The 24,196-nt window shown below is 40.9% G+C and overlaps 2 protein-coding genes and 1 non-coding gene across 3 annotated transcripts in view; 2 read left to right on the top strand and 1 right to left on the bottom strand.

Moving 5' to 3' along the window:
• The window catches only part of LOC129718443 (RING finger protein 17), a 580,234-nt gene that overhangs the window by 547,610 nt on the left and 8,428 nt on the right, over window positions 1-24,196 (bottom strand). The window lies entirely within an intron of this gene.
• The window catches only part of LOC129718444 (uncharacterized), a 243,557-nt gene that overhangs the window by 212,403 nt on the left and 6,958 nt on the right, over window positions 1-24,196 (top strand). The window contains exon 2 of the mRNA XM_055669233.1: window positions 15,334-15,776. Coding sequence (XP_055525208.1) covers window positions 15,334-15,776 — 443 coding nt within the window. The remainder of the gene's footprint in view (window positions 1-15,333; window positions 15,777-24,196) is intronic.
• Trnal-cag (transfer RNA leucine (anticodon CAG)) lies at window positions 6,999-7,081 on the top strand. The gene has a single exon. It is a non-coding gene; the product is annotated as a tRNA-Leu (tRNA).

Here is a 24,196-nt window from a genome sequence, read left to right as displayed (position 1 = left end):
TATCTCCTTCGGACGTTTGGACTATTTTGAGGAATCGGTATCTTGCTCGAGCTCTGATTCTGCTGAGCTATTTGCGAAGTTTTTCTCTTCAGTATTTGCCACGGATTGTGTTTCAAATCAAGATGCTCTGCGTGCTGCAACTAAGAGGCCGGTCATCCACATTCCACGTGGACAGATTATTACCGATTTTAAAACGTGGACAACTCCCCATATAAACTCTAAAAATTTTGTATGGACCGTAGACATTACACAGACTCCCTCCCTCTCACGCATGATATGATTACTACCGCGTACACTGTTTGTCCCGACGGAAAACCAGCCGTTCTTTTGTGCCGTTGCATTGATATTCTGGCTGCTCCACTTTCAACCAATCTTTGGCTCAAGGGAAGTTTCCTGAGGTATGGAAGCACTCCTATATGTTTCCGGTTTTTAAAAGTGGTGATCGACGAAATGTTAAAAACTATCGTGGAATAAGTAATCTGTCAGCCGCGTCTAAATTATTCGAGATCATTGTTCTATTGACCTGAATTGCACAAGCAACTACATTTCTTCGGACAAGCATGGTTTTGTTCGTGGATGATCTGTAACAATAAACCTCATGGATTTCGCGTCGAATTGCATTTCTGAACTTGAACGAAACGTACAGGTTGATGTTATTTGCACGGACCTTAAAGCTGCCTCCGACCGAATTGATCATCGAATACTGCTGAACAAGATTTGCCGTCTTGGTGCTTCATCACGGTTCGATAAGTGCCTTGAATTCCTGTGTAATAGAATTTGGCAAGTTAAGCTTGGATCTGAGTTATCGTCTGCGTTTACGAACAAGTCTGGTGTACTACAGGGTAGTAACCTAGGACCGCTTCTTTTCATTATTTTCTTCAACAATGTCGCTGATGTACTTGGGATTGGTCGCAGATTAGTTTACACCGATGATTTGTAAATATACTTGACGATTCGCATCATCGAGGATTGTTATCGTGTACAATCTCTTTTGAATACTTTTGTGACGTGGTGTAAACTAAACTCTCTAATTTAAGGTACTGCAAAATGTAAAGCGATAACCTTTCACCGCATTAAAACGCCAATATTTTTCGATTATGCTGTCGACAGGGAAGTGCTGCGTAGAGTCGATTACGGCAACGACCTTGGAGTTATTCTTGACCAAAAGCTGACTTTCAATAGACACCGTGCTGCAATTGTTTTAAAAACAAGTCAGCTATTGGGATTTATCGCAAAAATTGAACGTGACTTCAATTATCCCTAAGCTCTATACTGCTCACTTGTACGCCCTCTACTAGAGAATTTAAGTGTGGTTTGGAATCCGCACCAGCTTTCATGGAACCTGCGCCTCGAGCGTATACAGAGACTTTTTATTCGATTGGCCCTGAAAGACTTACTTTGGCGTGATCCTACCAATCTGCCACCATATCCGGATCGTTGCCGCCTGCTTGGACTTGATGCTCTAGAATGCTGCCGCAAATTACAGCAGGCTGTATGCATTGCCAAGATTTTGAATGCTGAACTGGGTTCCCCGAAGTTGCTGTCGTTGATGAATTTTCGTGCATCTCAACGTATGCTAAGGTCCTCTTCGATTTGCGATGCCAATTCCATTGTACGAACATTGGTTATTATGAACCTGTTGCCTTTCGTGTGAGAACAGTCACGAGTGTCGAGCCTAGTCATATTTTCAAACTTAGCTAAACAATAGCTAAGTCTATTACCTTTTAATGGTTTTCATTAATCTTATTAAGACTTATGATACAATTAGAAATAAACAAATAAGAGTACTTTCAGAATCGGGATGATGTCCAGAGACTTGAAAATTACTTTGGTGGCCATTTTGAATATCAAAATGGCGACTTTCGGTTTTTGGAAAAGAAACAAAATTGGCCGAATACCATCAAAATGAGTATTTCCGGAATCGGGATGATGCCCAGAGGCCGGAATTCAACTTCAGACGCTATTTTGAAATTCAAAATGGTGAATTTCGGTTTCTGGAAAACAGCCAAAAGTGGTCAAATACCATGTCGTATGAGTACTTACGAAATAGGATGTTCAGAGACCTGAAACCACTAGAGAAGTCATTTTCAATTCCAAAATGAAGACTTGGAAGTGATTGAAAAATGGCCGAATACCACCCAATATGTGTGTTCCGGAATCACGATGATGCCTAAAGATCGGAAATTAATTTCACACGGCATTTCTGGTGTCATTTCGAGATCTCTGGTATTCGATATTCGGCCAATTTTGATTCTTTTCCAGAAACCGAAAGTCGCAGGGTGGCCACCCAAACGGGAAAACCGGGAATTTCACTGAATATCGCCAACAAAACTCACAACTATTGAGTAAGGCCTGTACTCGAAAAAAAAAAACGCATCAGACAAAAGAGTTCACCAAAAATTTATTTGAAATCGGATTTCCTTGCAACTTTCAGGGAATGACTGGATTATTTTTCGGTATAATTACTTCATTAAATTTCCTTTCCATCGCTGAAAGCCCGCGCCTTTCCTTTTAGACCACTCATAATATTGTGCGCAATAGTGGAGCCAACCTTTTTAGTCACTTTCATCCTTTCTTTCTTCAACTCAAACTCGTTCCTAAACACTTTGGACGATTTTCGACCTTGGCTTTTACTATGAGCCAAAATTACTCCACCGGACGAATCTCTGGTGGATTTGGGGAGTTGACGGTTTTTGATACAAAAACAACGTTATTATCTCTGTACCAATCCAACGTCGATCGCTCGTAATGGCATGATGCCAGGTCCGGCTAAAATAATGTCTCGCCTCCGTGGGACTGTAGGAACGGCAAAAAACGCTTCTGGTGGCACTCGGTGCGGTGAAGTTGATGGTCCCCGTTTTGATGTACGGTTTACTCAGTTTACTGCATTAGCATATGACCTGCCAAAGCAAGTATTTTTTGGCGCATTTGTTTACTTTCTTCTTCCTTATATCTTCCGGAACATCAAACCGTGATTTGGCAATGTAGAACTCCAGTTCCGGTATCTGCTTTGTGTTTGCCGGGATGTGGGTTTCGTCATTCATAACCACACACATCGGTTTCGTTAACCACTCTCGGTACAGTTCCCTTGTGCGGGATTTGGCCGTCGTGTTTTGTTAGTCACGCCGAATCGATGCCTTCCGAATCTTGACTACACGGAGCCCAGCTCGTTTCATGGTTTACTGAACGAACCAGGCGAAACATTTTACCTTCAGAGCCGCGTTGCAAATCGAAAGGTTCGGATTACGCTCGAAATAATCCAACACCTTCCGGACATTCACCAGGTCAGCTGTCTTCGATTTTCTTCCTCTTCCAGCCCGCCGCTCGGTCGTCTGGGACTCCTTAAACGATTTTACCACCCGAGATACAGTTGTATGGGTGATTCTCAGTTGTCCTTCGATTCACCTCATGGTCGCAGTCGGACTTTACATGATGACGCGCAAAATTTTCTGGCATTTTTCTTCTTGTTTCGATGACATCTCAATAACCACTGAACACTTTGCACATGTAAATAATACACTCCAAACCAGTTATTCCCAGGTTTTCATTCATTTTTATCCACGGACAAAAGAGTTACACACGGATGAAAATGGTGCATTATTTTCGAGTACAGGCCTTATGCATTCGACGAAGACATTGTTAAGTTCCTACCGCTGTAGCGAGAATTGCCTTGATAATTTTTGGAGAGATCTGATAGCCGGTTCAAGCAAGAACCTTTATGACTTGATCGTGTTTATTAAGAAGCTTTTGATTCTATCACACGGCAATGCCACGTTGGAGTACATGGTCTTTGAATCTGGAATAGGAAAGCCTTGTAGCGCAGCGCTTGGTGTACGATGCAGAAGTCGTTGATCTATTACGCTCGCAATTCACATAGCCGATATGTTGAATTGATGAAAGCAAAGAAAAAGTAGCTGCAGTAGCAGATTAAGATGAAGAAGCCCGGAAGAAGAAAGCCACGGCCAGTGCTACTAAAGCGATAGAAGCCAAAAACGCAAAACTTCTCGCATGATACATGATGGATGAGGAGATGCGTGCGCTACTGAAGTAATGTGTTTTAAGTGTTTTGAAAATCTGATTGACCTGAATAAGAAGTTTGTTTTGCCAGGAATGTGTAAAATTTTTCTTTTACACAATGATTCTTATATGGTTGAGGATAAAACGGTTCCTACAAACTTAATTTGGCCTTGAAGTTCCAGGTAATGAGTATTATATGCGTTGATTATAAAATACTTGTAGACAAGTATTTCCTCTCGGAAAAGATGACACTCGTCACATTTTTCGAATTTTTGCTATCTCTTGGTTTCAAAAAGGCCAAACACGTTTAAGAAGTGACTTTGAGCGTATTAGGATGTAAATCGAAAGTCACGCTGTTTTGATTGTTAACTTGTTGAAAACTACAGAATTCAGAAGTACAATCACCCGGGAAAAATATTTGAACGAACGAGGAAAAGCCGGGAAAAAACCAGGAATTTGATTTTGGGTTTGGAGTGGCCACCCTGAAGTCACCATTTTGGAATTAAAAATGGCATCTCTGGTCGTTTTCAGGTATCTGGACATCGTGTCAATTCCGAAACTACTCATATGAGGTGGTTTTTGGACAATTTAAGCTGTTTTCCGAAAACCGGAAGTCACCATCTTAAATTTCAAAATGGCGTCTGGAGTTGTTTTCCTGTCTATGGGCATCATCCCGATTCCGAAAATACCCATTATCGATGGTATTCGGCTACCAATTTTCTGACTGTTTTTACCTCGTGATTTTTGTTTCATTAGAATAACTTGGGTAAGGGCTAATTCTGTAATTTCGTTCGACCTCATCAACGGTTTGATCGTTGGTGAAAGCTTTCAATACGACCTTGAACGGCTTGGCGTTCTTGGTGTCGTAGGCAAAAAATTTGAGCAACTTTTCAGTTGAATACTGAATACGACGATTACGAATCTTAACTGTCCCGATCAGTAAGGTAGCTTCAACGTCAGAAACCAAGGTATAAAAGTTCTTTTTTCAAAGCGGTAAATTCAGAAGCAATAGTTATCACAAGAGGTGAAACTTTCTAATTTTTTAAACAAAATTTCATTTTGAATGGTTTTATTTTCAATCGTTTCAATTTCGCTGATTCTTGCTCAAGTAGAAGATCAAACAAGTTTTCACTGCAAAAGCTAGAGTAGGAAAGAGATGTCTCCATTTACTTCCCCGTAGTTCTTTTTCCGCCCTGTCATTTTAGACAATACGAAAAGATCGGGCAATGTACGAAGTTTAAGGGGGAGCGAAAAATGAACGAGAACATAAGGTCTTAGACTTGCAAAAAATTTTCTTCGTGCAGTCGTTTACTAAGGCGTCATCCATTAATTATGTAAGGACTTTTTTCAAAATTTTCGACCCCCCCTCCCCCCATAATAAGGCTTAGTAAGATTTTGCATTTTCCCTCCTCCCCCCCCCCCACGAATCTTACGTAAGATTGTCTTTTTAGGGAAAAAAATATTTTCGAAGGTAAAACATTTTTTTTTACACATAGCATATTCTTAGAGGATAAAACAAAACAAGTTTATACAGTTAATACTATGTTAAAGTAAACAAAATTCAAAATCAAGTAGAAATGAAGTAAAGCACCCAGCGACGGCGAATTCACTGCTTTCCCAAGGTTCAACTGTTAAGATCGCAGGGATAAATAATTCAACTCATGTTATTTCTTTTTTAGTTTTGTTAACTTTTTGTTAACTTTTTTTTCAGTTTTTTTTTTTTAATTTTTCAATCTTACGTAAGATTTTCTTGAATCCCCTTCTCCTCCTTCGTAAGCATTCGTAAGAAATTTGGATAACCCCCCTCTCCCCCTAAACCCTTACGTAATTTGTGGATTAAACTTAAAATGTAGTCAGAAGATAAAAAATGAAATTAGTTCGTAAAGTAAAACGAAAGTTGAAAAATAATATCAAATGTAAAATAGGTAGTCTTGAGAAAGACTAATGTACACCAACCAACAGGTCAATTTCAATCAACGTTCTGAAAGTTTTTTATGCTACTGGCAATTTCTTCAATTTTTCAATTCGTTTTACCTTTATTATACATTTCTGTGGAATGTTTGCTACCAATAGGTTTGTTCACACAAATCATAGCGTTTATCACACATTTCGTTTTTAGAATCAAACCGAACAATTTAAAAGCATTCGCAACGCGTACTACCAACATCATCATTTAAATCCATTGCAGTTGTGAGTCTTTTCAATATCAAAGCATCATTATCTTTTTTCATACAGAGCTGTGGCCAGCAGCGGATGAGTTAATTGCGTTGTATAATTCATGTGCCAATTTATAAATAATTAACTTAAGGTGATGCATTGTAGGGGGCCACAAAGGGTCGACTACGAATTTTCAAGTGCACACAACTCGTAAATTGTTAATGCCTCACCTGTCAACAAAACACTACTTTATGTTTGCATCACCACAGAAAATATGATGTAGTGTTTTGGTTAGTAAAACATCTATCATTTCTGACTGTTGGGCACTTAAAAACTTGAAGTCAAATGAATCAACTAACAATCTTCTCATGTAGGTATAGGGAGCACATTCAAATACCCGCATCGAAAAGGCTGTAAAGCGGTTCATGATTTTGAGAAACGTTAATATGCAAAAGATTAAAATAAGGTTCACGAATTATTACTCGTAATTCTATGTTTGTTAAGAAAACAAGCAAGCAACGCGCACTGTTTTGCTTAAATTAGATTTATGATTCCCTTCGTAGCGATCCACTGCGGCTTAACTCAGTTATTATCATATCTCACCCAACAGCCGCCATAGATTGGCCACTGCAAAGTGTAAATAAGCTGATAGCCAAAGTCGTTAAGCCGGTGAGTGGGGTGGATTCGGCGTAGAAAATAAAAAGATACAACCGGAACCCCGCAAACAAACGGACAAGAATAGAAAAATCTGTATGCAGTCCCGCTGCTATACGCGCCGTAATTGAGCCGATCGCTTCTGGCAGCAGCTCGGCAGATTAGCACAAGTCAGGATGGCCGAGCGGTCTAAGGCGCTACGTTCAGGTCGTAGTCTTCTCTGAAGGCGTGGGTTCGAATCCCACTTCTGACAAAATAATATCGTATTTTGCTGCTGCATGCCCCCCACCTCTCTTGTATCATTAAAGCCGACGACACAGGCTATATTAAGTTTTCATCATTAGCATTAACAATCAAACAAACAAAAAACAGCCCAATGTTTCTTATTTTGAAACGAAAAACCAGGAAACCTATAGAAACGAGGTAATTTATAGGTTTTTCCTTCATCCGAAAATTCATGTCCTTTCCCGTTTTGCACATGCACATTATCGAGATTCGTATCGCGTATAAGTGCAGCTTAATAATAATCACATCGGACAAACTCCTGACTGCGTGGATGTGGATTAATTCTGCAGCTGTTGATTAATTTTCTGTGATTTTTTTCGTGATTAATTAAGTGCGTGATAATTAAGTGCATATATGTATGCGCATAAATCGCGTTCCGAGCAGTAATGTTTTAAGTACTTTTTTTCGCTCACGTTTGATTTAGTACTGTGGCCTGCGTTTAACCACTGTTTCGCTTGCATCAACTTCCGGACAGGCAGCCGCCGCTTTGTCGAAAACCAAAATAGGAGCGACGATAATCAGAAATCGCTCCTGTCAGGACGAAAGGGCCGACCATAGATAAGTCGCTGAGCCTACCTATTATTGTGGCGTAGCTGGAACAATTCCGCAACAAAGCTTTTGTGTCTTTCGGGAGCAGGATTTTTATTGTCCCCGCAGTTCCTCCCAGGCTTCTCCCGCTTGATTACTGCGGACAACAGTACTTCGGCGAATGCCTCGGGTCAGGCCGTATAAATTATAATTTCGAATCAATTAATTACATGCATTATGAAAGCTTGCATAATTAAATTTATGTACGGATGATTACGTACTTTTTGTCCGGAGGTGGATGCTACTCTGATCGAATAATGAGTGATTTTTTTTCGCCATGCGGAACTGATCGAATGGCGATGAGCCGGCGCTGCTTTGGAAGCATGCACTCACTACGTTATTGATGACTGTAAACTCAATAAGATCGAAGAATGTGGAGGGTTACAATACCTGAAAAGAAAAATAAGCAAAAAAAAAACGTTGATTACTAGTCAATCACCAATGTTTTATAAGGTTTAGAAAGTACTGTTTGCTCAATGGGTAAGAAACATAATTATTTTTGTGGCAGTCGAATTGCCTGCCAAGCAAATTACGATTCTGTGGATATCACGCCGAAAAGTGTACACTAATTAATCATTTTATTATGCATTTAGGTCATAACCGAACACAGCCGTCCCCCAAGGTACGGAAGAAAACATGCCTTTCAAGAGAATTGGTAAAAATTCTGTAGAAGCTAATTAAATTATATATTTTTTTAATAGTTTATTTGACACGGCACGATACAATTTATGTTCAACTGAGCCAAGTACATTTTTTTTAAATTCTAAATTAGCAGGGAAAAGAGGGAGGCCTTTTTTTATTCTCGCGGCCGACTACGAGCTAGTGGGGATTTAAGGTGAGAGGAGGGGTGTTACAATTTTGTTTTTAACTATTTTATATTACAGAATGTATTCATTTGTACGTGGCTAACCAGTGATGCTCTATTTGAGCCAGGGGGGATCTATCTGTCAAAAATCGTGTAACCAACATATTCGGCAACATGGTGTTTGTTTTGGTTTTTGTTCCTTTTGGTCATGAAATTGATCGATGTGAAATATTATAGAATTGGAATGTTTTCCATCGAAACTCGAGAAACCGCGGAAAACTTTCATGAATGTTGTTTAGCTATTCACATTTTTCCCCCATTATTGTTCATAGTTACAAACATCATGGACCAACAAATGTCATGGACCAGAGTTGATCTGCGATAACACACACATATATGAAATTTGACAGCAGTGAATCCCCTCTCAGTTTTGGTCTGAGGTGTCTGCGTAAACATAGAGATGCCGAGTCTTCGTTTTAGTGTCTCCAGCCGTCTTTCAGTTTGTGACAGAAATTTTATTCTAGCAAATAGATAAAAGAAATCAAATTTTAATGCCAGCATTTTTTATAAACCCGTATAGCTGTGTCATGTACTGGAGACCACCGCTTCCCAGAATGGTAACCCGGTAATTTTTATCTGTTAAAGCACCTAAAAACCGCCGTATTTTCCCCAGGAAATACGGGATGTGCTTCACAGTCTTCATCGATCGCAGAGCCTCAATGGCACTGAGACTGTCTGTGAAGATGAAGTAGTGGTCTATGGGCAGGGTTTCGATGATCCCAAGAGAATACTGAATGGCAGCAAGTTCTGCGACGTACACGGAAGCAGGAGCATCGAATTTGTAGGAGGCGGTAAAATTTTCGTGGAAAACACCGAAGCCAGTGGACTCATCTAGATTAGATCCGTCAGTGTAAAACCTTTTATCATATCTAACATGTTTAAACTTATTGGAAAAAATTTTAGGGATCTCTTGGGGTCGCAATTGATCCGGGATACCAGAAATGTCTTGTTTCATGGTGGTGTCGAAGAATATAGCATTATTAGAAGTATCTAAAAGTGCGACATTGGAGGAATCGTATGAAGAAGGATTAATATCTTGAGCCATATAGTCAAAACATAAAGTCATAAATCTGGATTGAGATTGAAGGTCGACCAACCTCTCGAAATTTTCAATTACTAATGGGTTCATAACTGTGCATCGAATTAGCAACCGGTAAGAGAGATTCCAAAAACGATGTTTCAACGGAAGAATACCCGCTAGCACTTCAAGACTCATCGTATGGGTCGACTGCATGCAACCTAAGGCAATACGCAAACAACGATATTGTATCCGTTCCAGTTTGATCAAATGTGTGTTTGCTGCGGAGCGGAAGCAGAAACACCCGTACTCAATTACAGACAATATCGTTGTTTGGTAAAGCCTTAGAAGGTCTCCTGGGTGGGCTCCCCACCAGGTTCCGGTAATCGTACGAAGAAAATTAATCCTCTGTTGGCATTTTTGTGTCAGATACCTAATATGACAAGCTCAGGTGCATTTAGAGTCGAACCAGACCCCGAGATATTTAGCGACTAAAACCAGAGAGATCGTTTTACCCGTTAGTAGGAGCTGCAGCTGAGCTGGAATATGCTTCCTAGAAAAAACGACCAGCTCAGTTTTCTCCTGAGAGAATTCGATACCCAGCTTAAGAGCCCATTCAGACAAATTGTCTAAGGTATCTTGCAATGGTCCTTGCAGATCGCTAGCCTCGCTACCAGTAATGGATACAACGCTATCGTCTGCAAGTTGCCTTAGCGTGCATGAATTTGCAAGACATTCATCGATGTCATTGACGTAAAAATTATATAAGAGAGGACTTAAACATGAACCCTGGGGAAGACCCATGTAACTAATTCGGGAAGTTGTCGAATCGCCATGTGAGAAATACATATGCTTTTCTGACAACCAATTGAGCAAAAAGTTATTCAAATTTGGTGGAAGTCCCTGCGAATGAAGTTTCGCGCTTAAAACTTCTACAGAGACAGAGTCAAAAGCCCCTTAATATCCATGAACGCAGAAGCCATTTGCTCTTTTCGAGCAAAGGCTAGTTGAATTTCAGTAGAAAGCAACGCTAGGTAATCGTTCGTCCCTTTGCCCCGGCGAAAGCCAAATTGTGTATCTGAAAGTAACCCGTTCGTTTCGACCCATTTGTCTAACCGTAAGAGGATCATTTTCTCCATTAATTTCCGGAGGCAAGAGAGCATCGCAATCGGCCTATATGAATTGTGATCAGAGGCAGGTTTCCCGGGTTTCCGAATAGCAATGACTTTTACCTCCCTCCAGTCATGCGGACCAATATTTAGCTCAAGAAACTTGTTGAACAAATTCAACAAGCGTCTTTTGCAGAGTCGGGTAGATTCTTCAACAGGTTGAATTTATTCTATCTAACCCTGGAGCCTTATTGTTGCACGACAGGAGAGCCATTGAAAATTCCAACATCGAAAATGGAGGCTCTTCCGTAGTTACTTATAACGCGTCGCGAAAGGTTTTCTGTTCCGGTACAGAGTCCGGACAAACGTTTTTGGCAAAATCGAGTATCCAGCGATCTGAATACTCCTCGCTTTCATTCGAAACGTCACGGTTCTGCATGCGCCTGGCGGTATCCCAAAGAGTGCTTATCGCTGTTTCCCTCGACAACGCGTTTACGAACCGCCGCCAGTACCCGCGTTTTTTCGCCTTTACTAAGCTCTTCATCTCCCTGCCCAGTGCCTCGTACTTTCGAAGCAGGTTAACAGTGCCGTACTCCCGGTAGTCCTTATACGCCGCGGACCTTCGCGCGTACAGCTCAGAGCACTCTTTGTCCCACCATTTGTTGGGAGGGCGCTGTCTAATCGTTACCCCGGGTATCGGTTTCGTCTGAGCTTGAGTCGCGGCGTCGATTATCAAGCCAGCTAAGAACGCATATTCTTCCTCCGGAGGAAGTTCCTCGTGAGTCTCGATAGATTGCGCTATGATAGACTCATAACGCTTCCAATCAATATTACGTGTAAGGTCGTAGGAAATATTGATTGGGTTCGGGGGAGTTGAACCATTAGCAATTGATATAACGATTGGAAGATGATCACTACCGTGGGGATCGTTGATTACTTTCTACTGGAAATCTAACGCTAGTGATGTCGAGCAGAGGGATAGGTCAATCACGCTTTCACGTGCTGGAGGATTAGGTACGCGTGTCGCTTCCCCAGTATTCAAAACTGTCATATTGAAGTCGTCGATCAAGTTACAGATTAAAGAAGATCGGTTGTCGTCGTACAGCGACCCCCATAGCGGACAGTGAGAGTTAAAATCTCCCAAAATCAAAAAAGGTGCGGGAAGCAATTCTGCTACATTAAGGAGTTGCTTCTGTTCAATCCGCGCGGGTGGGGGAATATATAACGAAACAAGGTAATCTCGGTTACGGCCGAAAACTGTTTTGCCAGGTCCTTGCCTATTTGTATAATGTTAAGAGGCTTCTTTATGGGCCTAAAGTAAACTACGAACGGACCTTTCGGAGCATCTGGGTAAGCTTTCACCCGTGTTGCCGGTACCCTTAATACGGGGCTTTCATATTCGTTTGAATGGCAACAACTTCAATATTCGAGATCGAGGGGAGGTCGATTCTGAAAAAAGAATAGCACTTTTTGATCCCTAAAGTACCCCTCCACCGTGTGAGTCTCGATCTCGACGAATGATGTTGAAATCGTGGAAATTAAGTTGGTCATTTGAATTGAGAAAAGTTTCACAGAGCGCGAACGCATCACAATTGTATGTGTTTATCAAATGTGAAAATAAATCGAATTTGGGGATGATACTTCTGCAGTTCCACTGTAACACAGTGACAAAATTCCTAACCTCTTTCGACGTATTAGTCATCGAAAGATACGATAGCTGAAATGAGGGGCCAAGTTGCTGTGAGTTGCTTCTAATAGGTTTTCACTGTAGGGAGAAGGGAAAGAAGAATGTTTTGAAGGGGATCTGGTATGTTGAATGTTTTAAATATCCAGTCCACAATATCAGAGAATTTTATGAACCCTGTTTCTTTTATGTCTTCTGATCGAGAAATGGGTGCACGAGGGGTTTTTGGTGCCCCAGGAAGCGGTGGGTACTCCTGGTTTGATTTGAAATTGAAACCGGGGGGTACTTGCTTCGGTTTTTCTTCACCGCTTCCTTTATGTGTTGTCTTATTGGTCATTCCGCTAGGGGTTATCTTAAGACCTTTGCGAGAAAGATTAGGAGAGTTGAGCATTCTCCTCTTCCTAGATCCCTCTGGCAAGGCATAAGAACACCCTTCGACGGGATCGTCAGATGTACCCTCATCGGTTGGCAAAAAGGAAAAGATGTTTCCTGTCGAGGGTGGCTCAGCCCTCTTAAGCATTTCTGCAAAAGAGCGCTTTGATCGTTCCTTAAGGGAACGCTTAATTTTTTCCTCGCGCTGTTTGTACGCGGGACACGCCGAAAGGTCATGCCGAGTTCCCTCGCAGTAAAGACACTTTTCAGTATCCTCACTGCAAGCGGTCTCAGCATAATTGCCTCCGCACTCCGCGTCCAAAGAGATGTAGTTCGGCAGTGCGGATCCGGCGAATGTTACACGGAAGGAGTCAGAAGGGAGGAATTTCTTCTTCCCTTCTTCGATGGATACTGAATGCAATTGCTTGACATCCAGTATCTTTACATCTTGAATCAGGGAGTTCTTGAAGCAGCCAACCCCGTGACGCAAAATGTCATCGACCGTGAGGCTTCCTTCGGTAACCACACCGTCGATCTCCACGTCCTTGGCAGGGATGTACACGCGGTACTCCCGTGTAAAGAGCTCGTAGCTAGCAATTCCGTTTGCTTGCTTCAAGCTACTCACGACAACTCGCAGTTTGTTCGGCCTCACCTTCGTAATCTCGGTTACGGCCGAAAACTGTTTTGCCAGGTCCTTGCCTATTTGTATAATGTTAAGAGGCTTCTTTATGGGCCTAAAGTAAACTACGAACGGACCTTTCGGAGCATCTGGGTAAGCTTTCACCCGTGTTGCCGGTACCCTTAATACGGGGCTAGGTAGCGGGGAAGGCAGAGGGGAATTGATGGGGGAGATCTCAATCTCTTCCCCATTTGTTTCCACATCCAGGAATAGTTGCACCTGCATGTCGTCCATTTGCGGGAGCGTTACGCTCTACCGCACACAAACGATAAATATTCGAATGTGGAGGGGTGGGGGGATCAAGTAGTTGATATTAAATTTTAAAAACAATTTTTCAAACTACAATGGATCAAAATAAAAAAAAGACAGTAATACTAATACTAATAACAATAGTAATAATAGTAATAATAATAATAATCATAACAATAATAATAATAACAACAATAATAAGAATAATAATTATAATAATAACAATAATAATAATAATATTTATAATAATGATTAAAATTCTAAAGTGAATACTTCACCGAACGTCTAAGTCACGACCTCACGGCTGATAGTTGGATTAATCGAGTGTCTCCGCAGAACAAACATAACGATCCAGCTTCGTGTTGACACAGTGGCCGTATCTTACACTCGACCTTGTAGATGCCACTTGTAGTTGACTTCCACTCGCTCGATCGTATGATGGTCCGTGCTGCTAGCGGGGTAACAGCGGTGCGGGAGAATTATTCTTGCTGATATATCAGCTGCGTATCAGATCACTGGCGGGGTAGCCTGCCCCTACCAGTGTGCAGAAGATGTTTCTGCCGATAAACTGCAGGCTATTGTTATCGCGCAGCACAAGAACTGACCGACAAAAAAAACACCCGTACGATAACTCGTGTATTGTTATTTTGCGAATCAAACGGAGATAAACAATTTGCGTCTAATCAAGACGAAAGCAAAACAACCCTAATTAAATTATATATACAAGTGAATTTTCATGAAAAGCAACGACACTGATTACAAGTTTACATCGTGTTAGATTGTTAAATTAATCACTAGTCTGAATATTATGGAACTTTGCTCAATAAAGCGAATGAGCTACACTTCACTAGAATGCTCTTATCAGCAACTCGAACTTATCTAAAAACGCGAGAAACTAGCGTGCTCGAGAAATGAACTTGAGATTGAGCAAAAGTTAAAAAACCGTTAGAATATAATTAGGCTGAAATTCAAGATAATCTAATCTGCTCTGATCTCATTTTGGAATCCGTTTGTTACAAATTCGAAAAATTGGAAAATAATTACTGAACCAACAATATTACAACTCCCCCAAAGGACAGACATCACTTGCCGAAATCGGCCGCTTGTCACACATTCAACTGTAGGCTTCAAGTGGTTACAGCACGAAGAAACCAATTTTGATTTTTCAGTTCGTTTTATGGTTTGATAAACTACTACTTGAAGCTGGAGCTGCTCATCCGTTGTCGTCTCACAGAATCTCCCACCCAATGAAACATACATGAAGTCGATTCCACTTCGCTAACCGGACCCAGAGGATAGCAACGAAGCCTAAGCTCGTTAGAAACCCACTGCAGAAGTTACAGACTCTGTGCGAACATGGAAAATCGGTTATGTTTCGTTCGTTCGCAAGTTAGTTTCCCTTCGACTTTACCTCGGGGTCCGGTGGTGTGACCCCAACCGCGTCCAGAAATCCAGACAGCAGAATCGAATCCCAAGTCACGAGCACTTTGCTTTACACGTTTGCTAACAGGGGTAAAACTTTGGTAAGTTGTTTGCTGAAAGTATAGGGCAAGCAAACGAATGGTTCACTACACTCAGGATTAAATGATCATTTTTAATTAAGTTTTGAAATACTTTTATGAAAGCGGTTCGTTTTGTTTCGTTTCTATTTTGCAGCACTGACCACTGTGGTGTTGCTGGTAATGGTGGCGGTGGTAGTCGAGTCTATATCCATTACGCCGGAAAATAATCACCACTACGGAGGAGAAAACCCCGCTGGGACGAACGGAAGGTTAGCGGAAGGTCACTATCCACTGCGCCGATATGCCAGCGCCAAAGGAGTAGGCCGGCCGTCTTCGTTCGCAAATGCAGGAGGCGGTGAAGGAAGAGGCGGAGGAGGATTTCGGCTTGGATCGGGACCCAAGAAACAGCCACCTCGGCTGATGTCCCGAGTGGACAATGGTAACAGCATCAATAGCAACAGCGTGATTTCACCGGTGTTCGGCAACCAAACGGCTGACCGATACCGACGATTGATTCCCTATATGACGTTCTACATTCCAACGCCCAACGGAGACTATAGTTTACCCATCAATCAGGCGTACAATTATATGCCTATCGTAAGTATGAAGTAGATGTTAAAGGTGCATACTGGCGCACACTCTTTAATTGTTTTCAAGCCATCAAACGCATTTCAGCCTTTAACGCATAATAAATACTAATTGCAACTGTGATATTGAAAAAAGCTCTGAATATTTTAAATTACATGAATTAAACAACATTTGAAACATACTAGAATGTTGATGTTTTCTCGCTGGTTCTGCTATATATAGTGAGAACTTATATTGATTTTCAAGACCAATCAAAATCATCAAGAGAAATATAACTCTTTCAGCAACACAGGCAATATGTATTTAGAAATGTTACATAGAGTAAATTTTCAATATATTTCTACGAAAATATCTACAATTGAAAATAATCAAATAAATTATTACATATTTAATGATTTCAAATAAATGATGATTTATACGGTTTCTTAGACAAAAGTCACTGCATGAAATCTTTGAATTCCATAGGGTGTTATGATTGCATTAGTCTTCGGACTTCGGATGTACTATGTGCGAAATAATTTTTCATATGCGATTCAACGAAAAGCTATATCAAATATTTACCAGTATCATCAAACAATTTCTTCTGATGATGTGCAGAAAGTTTCATTTAGATTTTTCATGTAATACTGTTAGTAAAAAAGTTTAAAAAAATTATCCATGGTCGAGCACAATTTCCCTTACGATTGCTATTATAATCGAATGATATTTTCGAAAAATACAGTAAATTTTCAGTTAAATGCTTCTATAACATTCGAATTTAATGTAGGAACTTTTTTCTTGTGCGAAATATTTGCTTTAAGTTGTAGTTATTGGTGGATTGCGAAGACCTGGGGTGGCATTGTGCAGCTCGATTCGAACGATTTTCGCTATTTTCGAGTACGTCACATACTGCCAGTTTTGCTTTAAGCTCAAAAGGAGCTGTCATTGTCATTTGTCCTTCGGCTTATCTCACCCGAAAAGTCGAAAAAAGTACAATAAACGAAACATAACGCCCACCAGCGATCATTTAGTTTTGTTCGAGTAACTCGAAACGAAATGCGCAATGTCACCCCTGTTTTGTATAATGCTTGGAACCGCTTACTTCTGAGACTTCACCGCTTCACTTTTTTGTGCTTAATATAATGATGGATTTTACGTACCAAGCTACAACTTATGGATTTTGTTAATTTTTAAATAGCCCTTTTGAAAAATGAATCAATTTTGACACAACAGGTATCATTTTACAGAATTTTTTTTCTTGTTTTCTAATAATGTTTGCAAACTAGACGTGATCAACGGACACCAGAAATGTTCCGGAGTTTAGGAGTGTGTTTCAAAATGTACTTTTTGTAACACGGAAACTTTGTCTTAAATCTTGTTGATTTCAGGTTCGTATGTTGCTGATGAGCTAGAGTATATTCTGAAAATCTGTCAAGTAAACATCGAGATATGAATTATTTAACCAATCACCCCTAACACCTATTTCGCGTGCATCCTCGTCGACAGCACACATCCAACGAGTGCGGGGTCTACACCGAAGTCGACGACCTCTATCGGGATTCCTGCTAAATATAGCCTTCGCTTGACGCTCATCCGGCATTCTCGTTACATGCCCAGCCCACTGAAGCCTGCCGTGTTTTATCCGCTTGACTATATTCGCCGATTTGTATGCCTGGTACACTTCATGGCGTCTGCGCCAAACACCATTTTCTAGTTTGCTGCCAAGGATTGAACGCAAAATCCTACGCTCAAAAACACCAAGAGCTCGCCGATCAGCCTCTTTCAGCGTCCATGATTCATGGCCGTAGAGAGCCACCGGAAGAATCAGTGTTTTATAGAGTGCAAGTTTAGAACGGATTTGCAGACTGCGGGACCTTAGCTGGTTACGTAATCCGTAAAAGGCCCTGTTTGCGGCTGTTATCCGCCTCTTTATCTCACGGCTAACCTCGTTGTCACATGTCACTAATGTTCCCAGGTAAATGAATTCATCGACTACTTCAAATGTTTCCCCACCTAGCACCACCGCAGCACCAACCTCCGACGGACTACCACGCACTCTGCCAGTCATGTATTTCGTTTTGGCAGAATTTTGACAAGCCCTAATCTCGCAGCTTCTCTCCTGAGATGTCCGAAGGCCTCTTCCACAGCTCTACGGTTGATACCGATGATGTCGATATCGTCCGCAAAACCGAGAAGCATGTGCGACTTCGTAATGATGGTGCCGCTTCTCTGCACACCAGCCCTACGTATAGCACCTTCCAATGCGATGTTGAACAATAAGTTCGACAGCCCGTCACCCTGCTTCAAACCATCTAACCTCACGAAAGACTCCGATATCTCACCGGCTATCCTGACGCTTGATGTAGAACCTTCAAGGGTGGCTCGTATCAGCCTAATCAGCTTTGTTGGGAAGCCATGTTCGAGCATAATCTGCCATAACTCATTTCTCTTAACTGAATCGTACGCTGCCCTGAAGTCTATGAGCAGATGGTGCGTCTGCAAGTTGAACTCTCGAAATTTACCGAGGATTTGTCGCAAGGTAAACTTTTGGTCCGTCGTGGAGCGTACCCCTCGAAAACCGCATTGGTACTCGCCAACAAAGGTCTCCTGCAACGGCCTCAGTCTGTGGAATAGGATGCGGGAGAGAATTTTGTACACGGTATTGAGCAGTTATGCCCCGATAATTGCTACAGTCCAGGCGATGACCTTTTTTGTAGATCGGGCGCTCCAACCAGTCCGAGGGCAATTCTTCATCAGACCACACTCTCAGCATGATCCGATGGATGGCACGATACAGCTGTTCGCTCCCGACTTCGAAGAGTTCGGCGGGAATGCCGTCCTTTCCGGCTGCCTTGCCGTTTCTCAGCTCTTTCACTGCTTTCTTCACCTCGTCCATCGATGGTGGATCCACAGCTTGACCATCATTCTCAATAGTCATCCTGCTCCTTCGACTCCACTGTTTTCCTCACCGTTCAACAGCACACTGAAGTGTTCCTTCCAACGCCTAGCCACCTTTGTTTTATCGGTTATCAGGTTCCCCCCCCCCCCTATCGTTGCATATGACAGGGGCTGACACGTTTCGATTCCTGCTTCCGTTGACCTTCTTGTAGAAGCTCCTCGCATCGTGCCTGGAGTAGCAACCTTCCGCCTCCGCAAGAATACGCTCCCAATGCTGTCGTTTCTTCCGGCGATAGAGTCTCTTTTCAGCAGCTCTAGCATCTCGATATCTATCCACGCTCTGACGAGTCACAGCCGTGACCAACATGTGACCCCTGGCGCGGTTCTTCTCCTCCGTCACTCGCTGGTTCTTAGCGTCAAACCACTCATTGGACGCAGCTGCCGCAGTTGTACCCAACACTTCTCGCGCTGTAGTGCTGATCGAACTGTGGATGTGTCTCCACTGTTCATTCAGGTTCCCTTCAACTCTTTCCTCAATCCGTTCATCAACCTTCTGCGAGTACTCTGCAGCCACTCCTTCAGTTGATGGCCGCTGGATGTTCAACTGCATCCTCCTCGTTGCCTTGGATTTCAACACGTTGGACAGCCGGGCGCGGATTTTGGCTACTACGAGATAGTGATCCGAGTCAACGTTCGGTCCTTTGAACGACCTCACGTCTGTAACGTCTGAAAAGTGCCGTCCATCAATTAGAACATGGTCAATTTGAGTGCAAAACTCTCCGTTCGGGTGCATCCAGGTGTGCTTACGTATGTTCCGGCGTGCAAAATAAGAGCTACAGATAGCCATCCCCCTAGCTGCAGCGAAATTAACAAGCCTCAGGCCATTGTCGTTCGTAGTAGAGTGGAAGCTTTCCCTACCAGTTACGGGGCGGAAGAAGTCTTCCTGCCCGACCTGTGCATTTGCATCTCCGATGACAATCTTTATATCGTGTCCTGGGTACTCATTGTATGTCTTTTCCAGGAGCTTATAGAACTCCCCCTTTTCGTCATCGGGTTTCTCGTTGGTCGGTGCGTACACATTTATTAGGCTGTAGTTGAAGAATTGGCTCTTAATTCTCAACAAGCATATACGGTCACTGATCGGCCTCCTGCTGGACAGAGGTGATTGACCACAATAGGATCTCAAGTGACACGTGTCCAACCAATGGAAGGCCAATGACCAACAACAAATTATCGGGCCGACGGAGCGAAACACTAGCCCTAGTTCCGGGAATCTCAAGGAAACTTGAAGTTGAAGAGCCACTATTGATTTTTTTTTCACCCCATAACCGTTCGGCAGGGTACCCACTCAAATAAAATGCTTTTAACTTTTTCAATTCTTAATCAATTTTGGATCTTGACCCGTCAAAAGATTAGAAAATTTGTCAATTTTAAGCACCGACTGAGGCCTGGGACCACATCCTGTAAATCCGGATCTTCGGGACTATGTTCCGGTGAGACAATTATCAATGAAACCGAATAACATTTGTATCAAAATTCATGAAATCCCTCCAGGAGTTGATTTTCATTCATTTTGAGTCCATCTGATGAGTTGTCCTCGGAATGGCCACTCCGGAGACCGGTTACATGATTGAATAAAATTCCTAACAATATGAATGTTAAAATTCACTCAAGGAATCCATTTTGAATCCGTGTGTCAATTGGTCTCCAGAATGGCTCCTTCGGAGACTTCTTAGGCACTATTTCAGTTTAGAATGTATTGATAAAGGCTTTTCAATTTGTACACGCAAAAGTTGAAAGGTGCAAAAAAAAAACAGCAATCAGCGCATTTTTTAATGGAACCTGTACAACTAATGTGTGTTGGGCATAACACTATTGATGTTCTAGTGTATTTTAGACACTCCAATTCACTACACTGATAAAGGATCCACCGGTGTTCAGGTGTAGCAATGAATTCTGATAAGTTGGATACTGACTAAATAAATGAAAATATTAACTGATCGATGCACTTTCATGAATTCGATCATTTTAGAACATCATCGAATCATTGAGAATCAAAAAGGCATTAGATTTTTTCAAAACATTTTGCATTTAATTTTGACCCTGGTTTTATTCATACGCATTCGGTTTCACGTTACTGGCACCAGCGTCAGTTAATTCTGAGGAATAGACTATCGTTCATATGTTCCGGCTTACGAAAATGAACCCCAGTTTTTTGAGCGCCTCAAAATTTATGATTTTATAAATCTACAAAGACTGCATTTTAAATTATAAAACTTAAATCTAAACATAAAAAAATGCAGATCTGTCTGTCTGATCCATATATGTAGACTTGCAAACTACTGAACCGATCGGCGTAAAAATTTGTATGAAAGGGTTGTTTTTTTAGGCCGAGAAAGGTGACTAGGATAGTTTGAGTCCCCCTTCCCTCCTCTGGAAGAGAGGACACCCATACAAATCAAGCACACATTTCTGCATAACTAATTAAGTAAATAGGACCACATTTAGCTTGTGAATGTTTTTGAGGTGAAGTAATATTTTCATGGTAGTTTGACACCCGTCCCTCATCTGGAAGGGAGGGATTCCATACAAATGAAAAACAAAAAACAAACAACTCATAATCATAATCAAGTAAATGGAACTAAATTTTAAATGTGAAGGAGTTTTGGGTGTAAGAGATATTTTCATAGTGGTTTGACATTCCTCCCTCTCCTGGAAGAGAGGAGTCCCATACAATTGAAACACAAGTTTCTGGACAACCTAAGAACTAAACTTGGCATTTGAAGGTTTGTGGGTGGTAGATCGACACCTTTCCCTCTTCCCCCTTTCTTCTGGAAGATGGGGGTTCCATACAAATCAAACACAAATTTTTGCATAATTTGCATCTGCATAATCTGGGAAAGAGCCGAAATTTACCAAATACCATTTAATTATTTTCCTGCTCGTGGTGATGCACAGAAGCTAAAAAATCGAATTCAGGCCCCTTTTTGTATAGACGACTTCCGGTTTCAGGAAAACAGAAACAATTTCCAAAATCTGAGAAATATGTATAATTCAGAATACCTAATCCTAATCCTCAAAATCTAGCAATTCTAAAAATTCAATCTTTCAATTCAAAAAATTTAAAATCTGTAGAATGTTTTAATCGCCAAAATCTTATAGCATTAAAATCGTAAATTTGCAGAACAAACGATAAAATCAAAAAATCGTAAAATATGAACTTTAAAACCCTTTGAAATCTAACTTATCAAATCTTGAAAAAATATTATTTCATTGGAATCTGTAAAAAGTGTAATTCTATAAAGAGTAGAAATTTTAAAAATGGATATGAAATGCTAAATTAAAGTGTGATGGTGAAATTCAGGGAGGCCACTCAAAACCCGAAATTAAATCCCCGGTTCGGTCAAACATTTTTCCCGGTTAAGGATTAAAAAAAGCGTGACTTTCGTTTTACATCCCAATATGCTCAGAGTCACTTCTTAAACGTGTTCAGCCTCATTTAAATCAAGAGATACTGTCGCAAAAATTCGAAAAAAAAGGCTTGAGTTTGCCTGTGATATGTAGAGCTCGTTATCGAGAACTATAGTATCATTGGATCCCTCTCGTAGTTCTAGATCGTTATCTAGAACCAATTCTGATTAGTGCACGCTCTTAAACATCAGGTTCAAGTCCAGATAATTTCCGGGTTGGAAACGTTCTGGATGAGCCTTGGATTGGAAATCCGTCAATTTTTTTTTTAATTATTGGTATTCATTTGAAGGGTTACTATGTCTGAAATTAATAACCAGTCCGTTATTTGTTTGCCAACTGGTTACATTGCATGTTTTTAAAAATATCTCATATAGATAAATCGTCCAGCTCAAACCGATGTAGGGGTATGTGGTGGGACCATCATCAAAAATGTGATAGACGTCATCTTTTCCGAGAGGAGATGTTGTCTACAAGTATCTTATAAACAACACATATAATATTCATTACCGGGGACTCTTAGGCCAAATTAAGTTTGAAGGAACCGTTCCTACCTCAACCATATAAGAATCAATAAATAAAAGAATTATTTTACACATTTCTTGCAAAACAAACTTCATTTTAATCATGCCAATCAGATTTTCACAACACTTGAAACACATTACTTTCGTAGCTCAAGCATCTCCTTATCCATCAGTGCAGCCTCTTCCGGGTGTTCACGAGAAGTTTTGCCTTTTTGGCTTCTATCGCTTTAATAGCACGGGCCCTTCTTCATCTTGATCTGACTGCTTCTTTTTCTTCTTTGACTTCAACGATTCAGCATATCGGCTATGTGTAATGCGAGCGTAATTGATCAACGATATCAATTTCGTCTCCTCCAACGGCATCCTGTACTGCCTCGTGCACCAAGTGCTGCACTACAAGCCTTTCCACTTCCAGATTCATGACTACGCACTCCTTGTTAACCGAGAAACCTCGCTCCAACGTGGCATTGCCATGCAATAGAATCAAAATCTTTTTAAGCGACAGATCGCGAAGACCGCAACTAGGTCTTGATTCGAGGTTCTCCGATTGGATTGAAACTTTCAGTACAATGTTTTGTATAATATCAGATTTTTCGAAAATGGGTTAGTGGGGTAAAAAAGCACATCAAAAATTGATGTCCAAAAACTTCTAAAAACGTGAAATTGTACGTGAAACTCTGTGTAAACTGAATCGATTTTCATGAAAATTGGCATGTTTATAAGGGAACAAAATGAGGGCATGAAAATTGGCATGTTTATAAGGGAACAAAATGAGGGTTATTGGGAGTTGTTAACGAGAATACATGATGCGATATTCGCATTTTTCTAAAAAAATTAAGGTGATTTTCACAGCAGTTTTTCTCTTGCCAACAGATCTAGGATAAAAATACAAATAATACGTTTTGTAGTGTGACTCAAGAGCTTTCAATTGATATATTGAAAAAATGCGCCGTTATAAAGATGCGTGAGAAAATCCAATTTTTCTATAACATGTTTTTGACAATCATTTCGAACCCATTGTGCGAGAAACGAAACTCCGTTTTGTGTCGTTGTTCTCCCATTGGGCTATAATTTTCAGGTTATGTTTGTTTATGCACTATTGCAATAGTTTGCAGAATTTGAGGTTTTTGGAAAAGAGGTTAGTGGGGTAAACAGGCTCTTCAAAATCTTGTGTTTATAAACTGCTTTATTCCAAAGTTACACGATGAAATGAGAGGGTATTTTTGGAGCTAACAGGAGTAGAATGAATGCCAACAAAGCCATGCGATACTCTTTGTTGAACTTTTTTTTAAATATGTCCTTTGAATAATTTAATAACCAAGAGGATGGTTGAAGTTTAAAACCTAATAAACTCTATATTTCGTCATCTTTATTTTAATTCTGAATTATCTAACCATTCATCGAGATAGTAATTGCAATCAATGCAATTTCCAAGAATGCATTTTTCCTGTTGCTCTGATATCAGCAAAAAAAAACCTAATGAAAATCAATGTTTGAGAATTGATTGAACCAATATTCATGATGTTCTTGTACGTTCATCAATGTTTCATCTTTACTAAC

This window comes from Wyeomyia smithii, chromosome 1 (genome assembly GCF_029784165.1).
Source record: "Wyeomyia smithii strain HCP4-BCI-WySm-NY-G18 chromosome 1, ASM2978416v1, whole genome shotgun sequence".
NCBI lineage: Eukaryota > Metazoa > Arthropoda > Insecta > Diptera > Culicidae > Wyeomyia > Wyeomyia smithii.
Note: the sequence above shows the minus strand (reverse complement) of the source record. Positions and strands in the feature narration are given on the sequence as shown.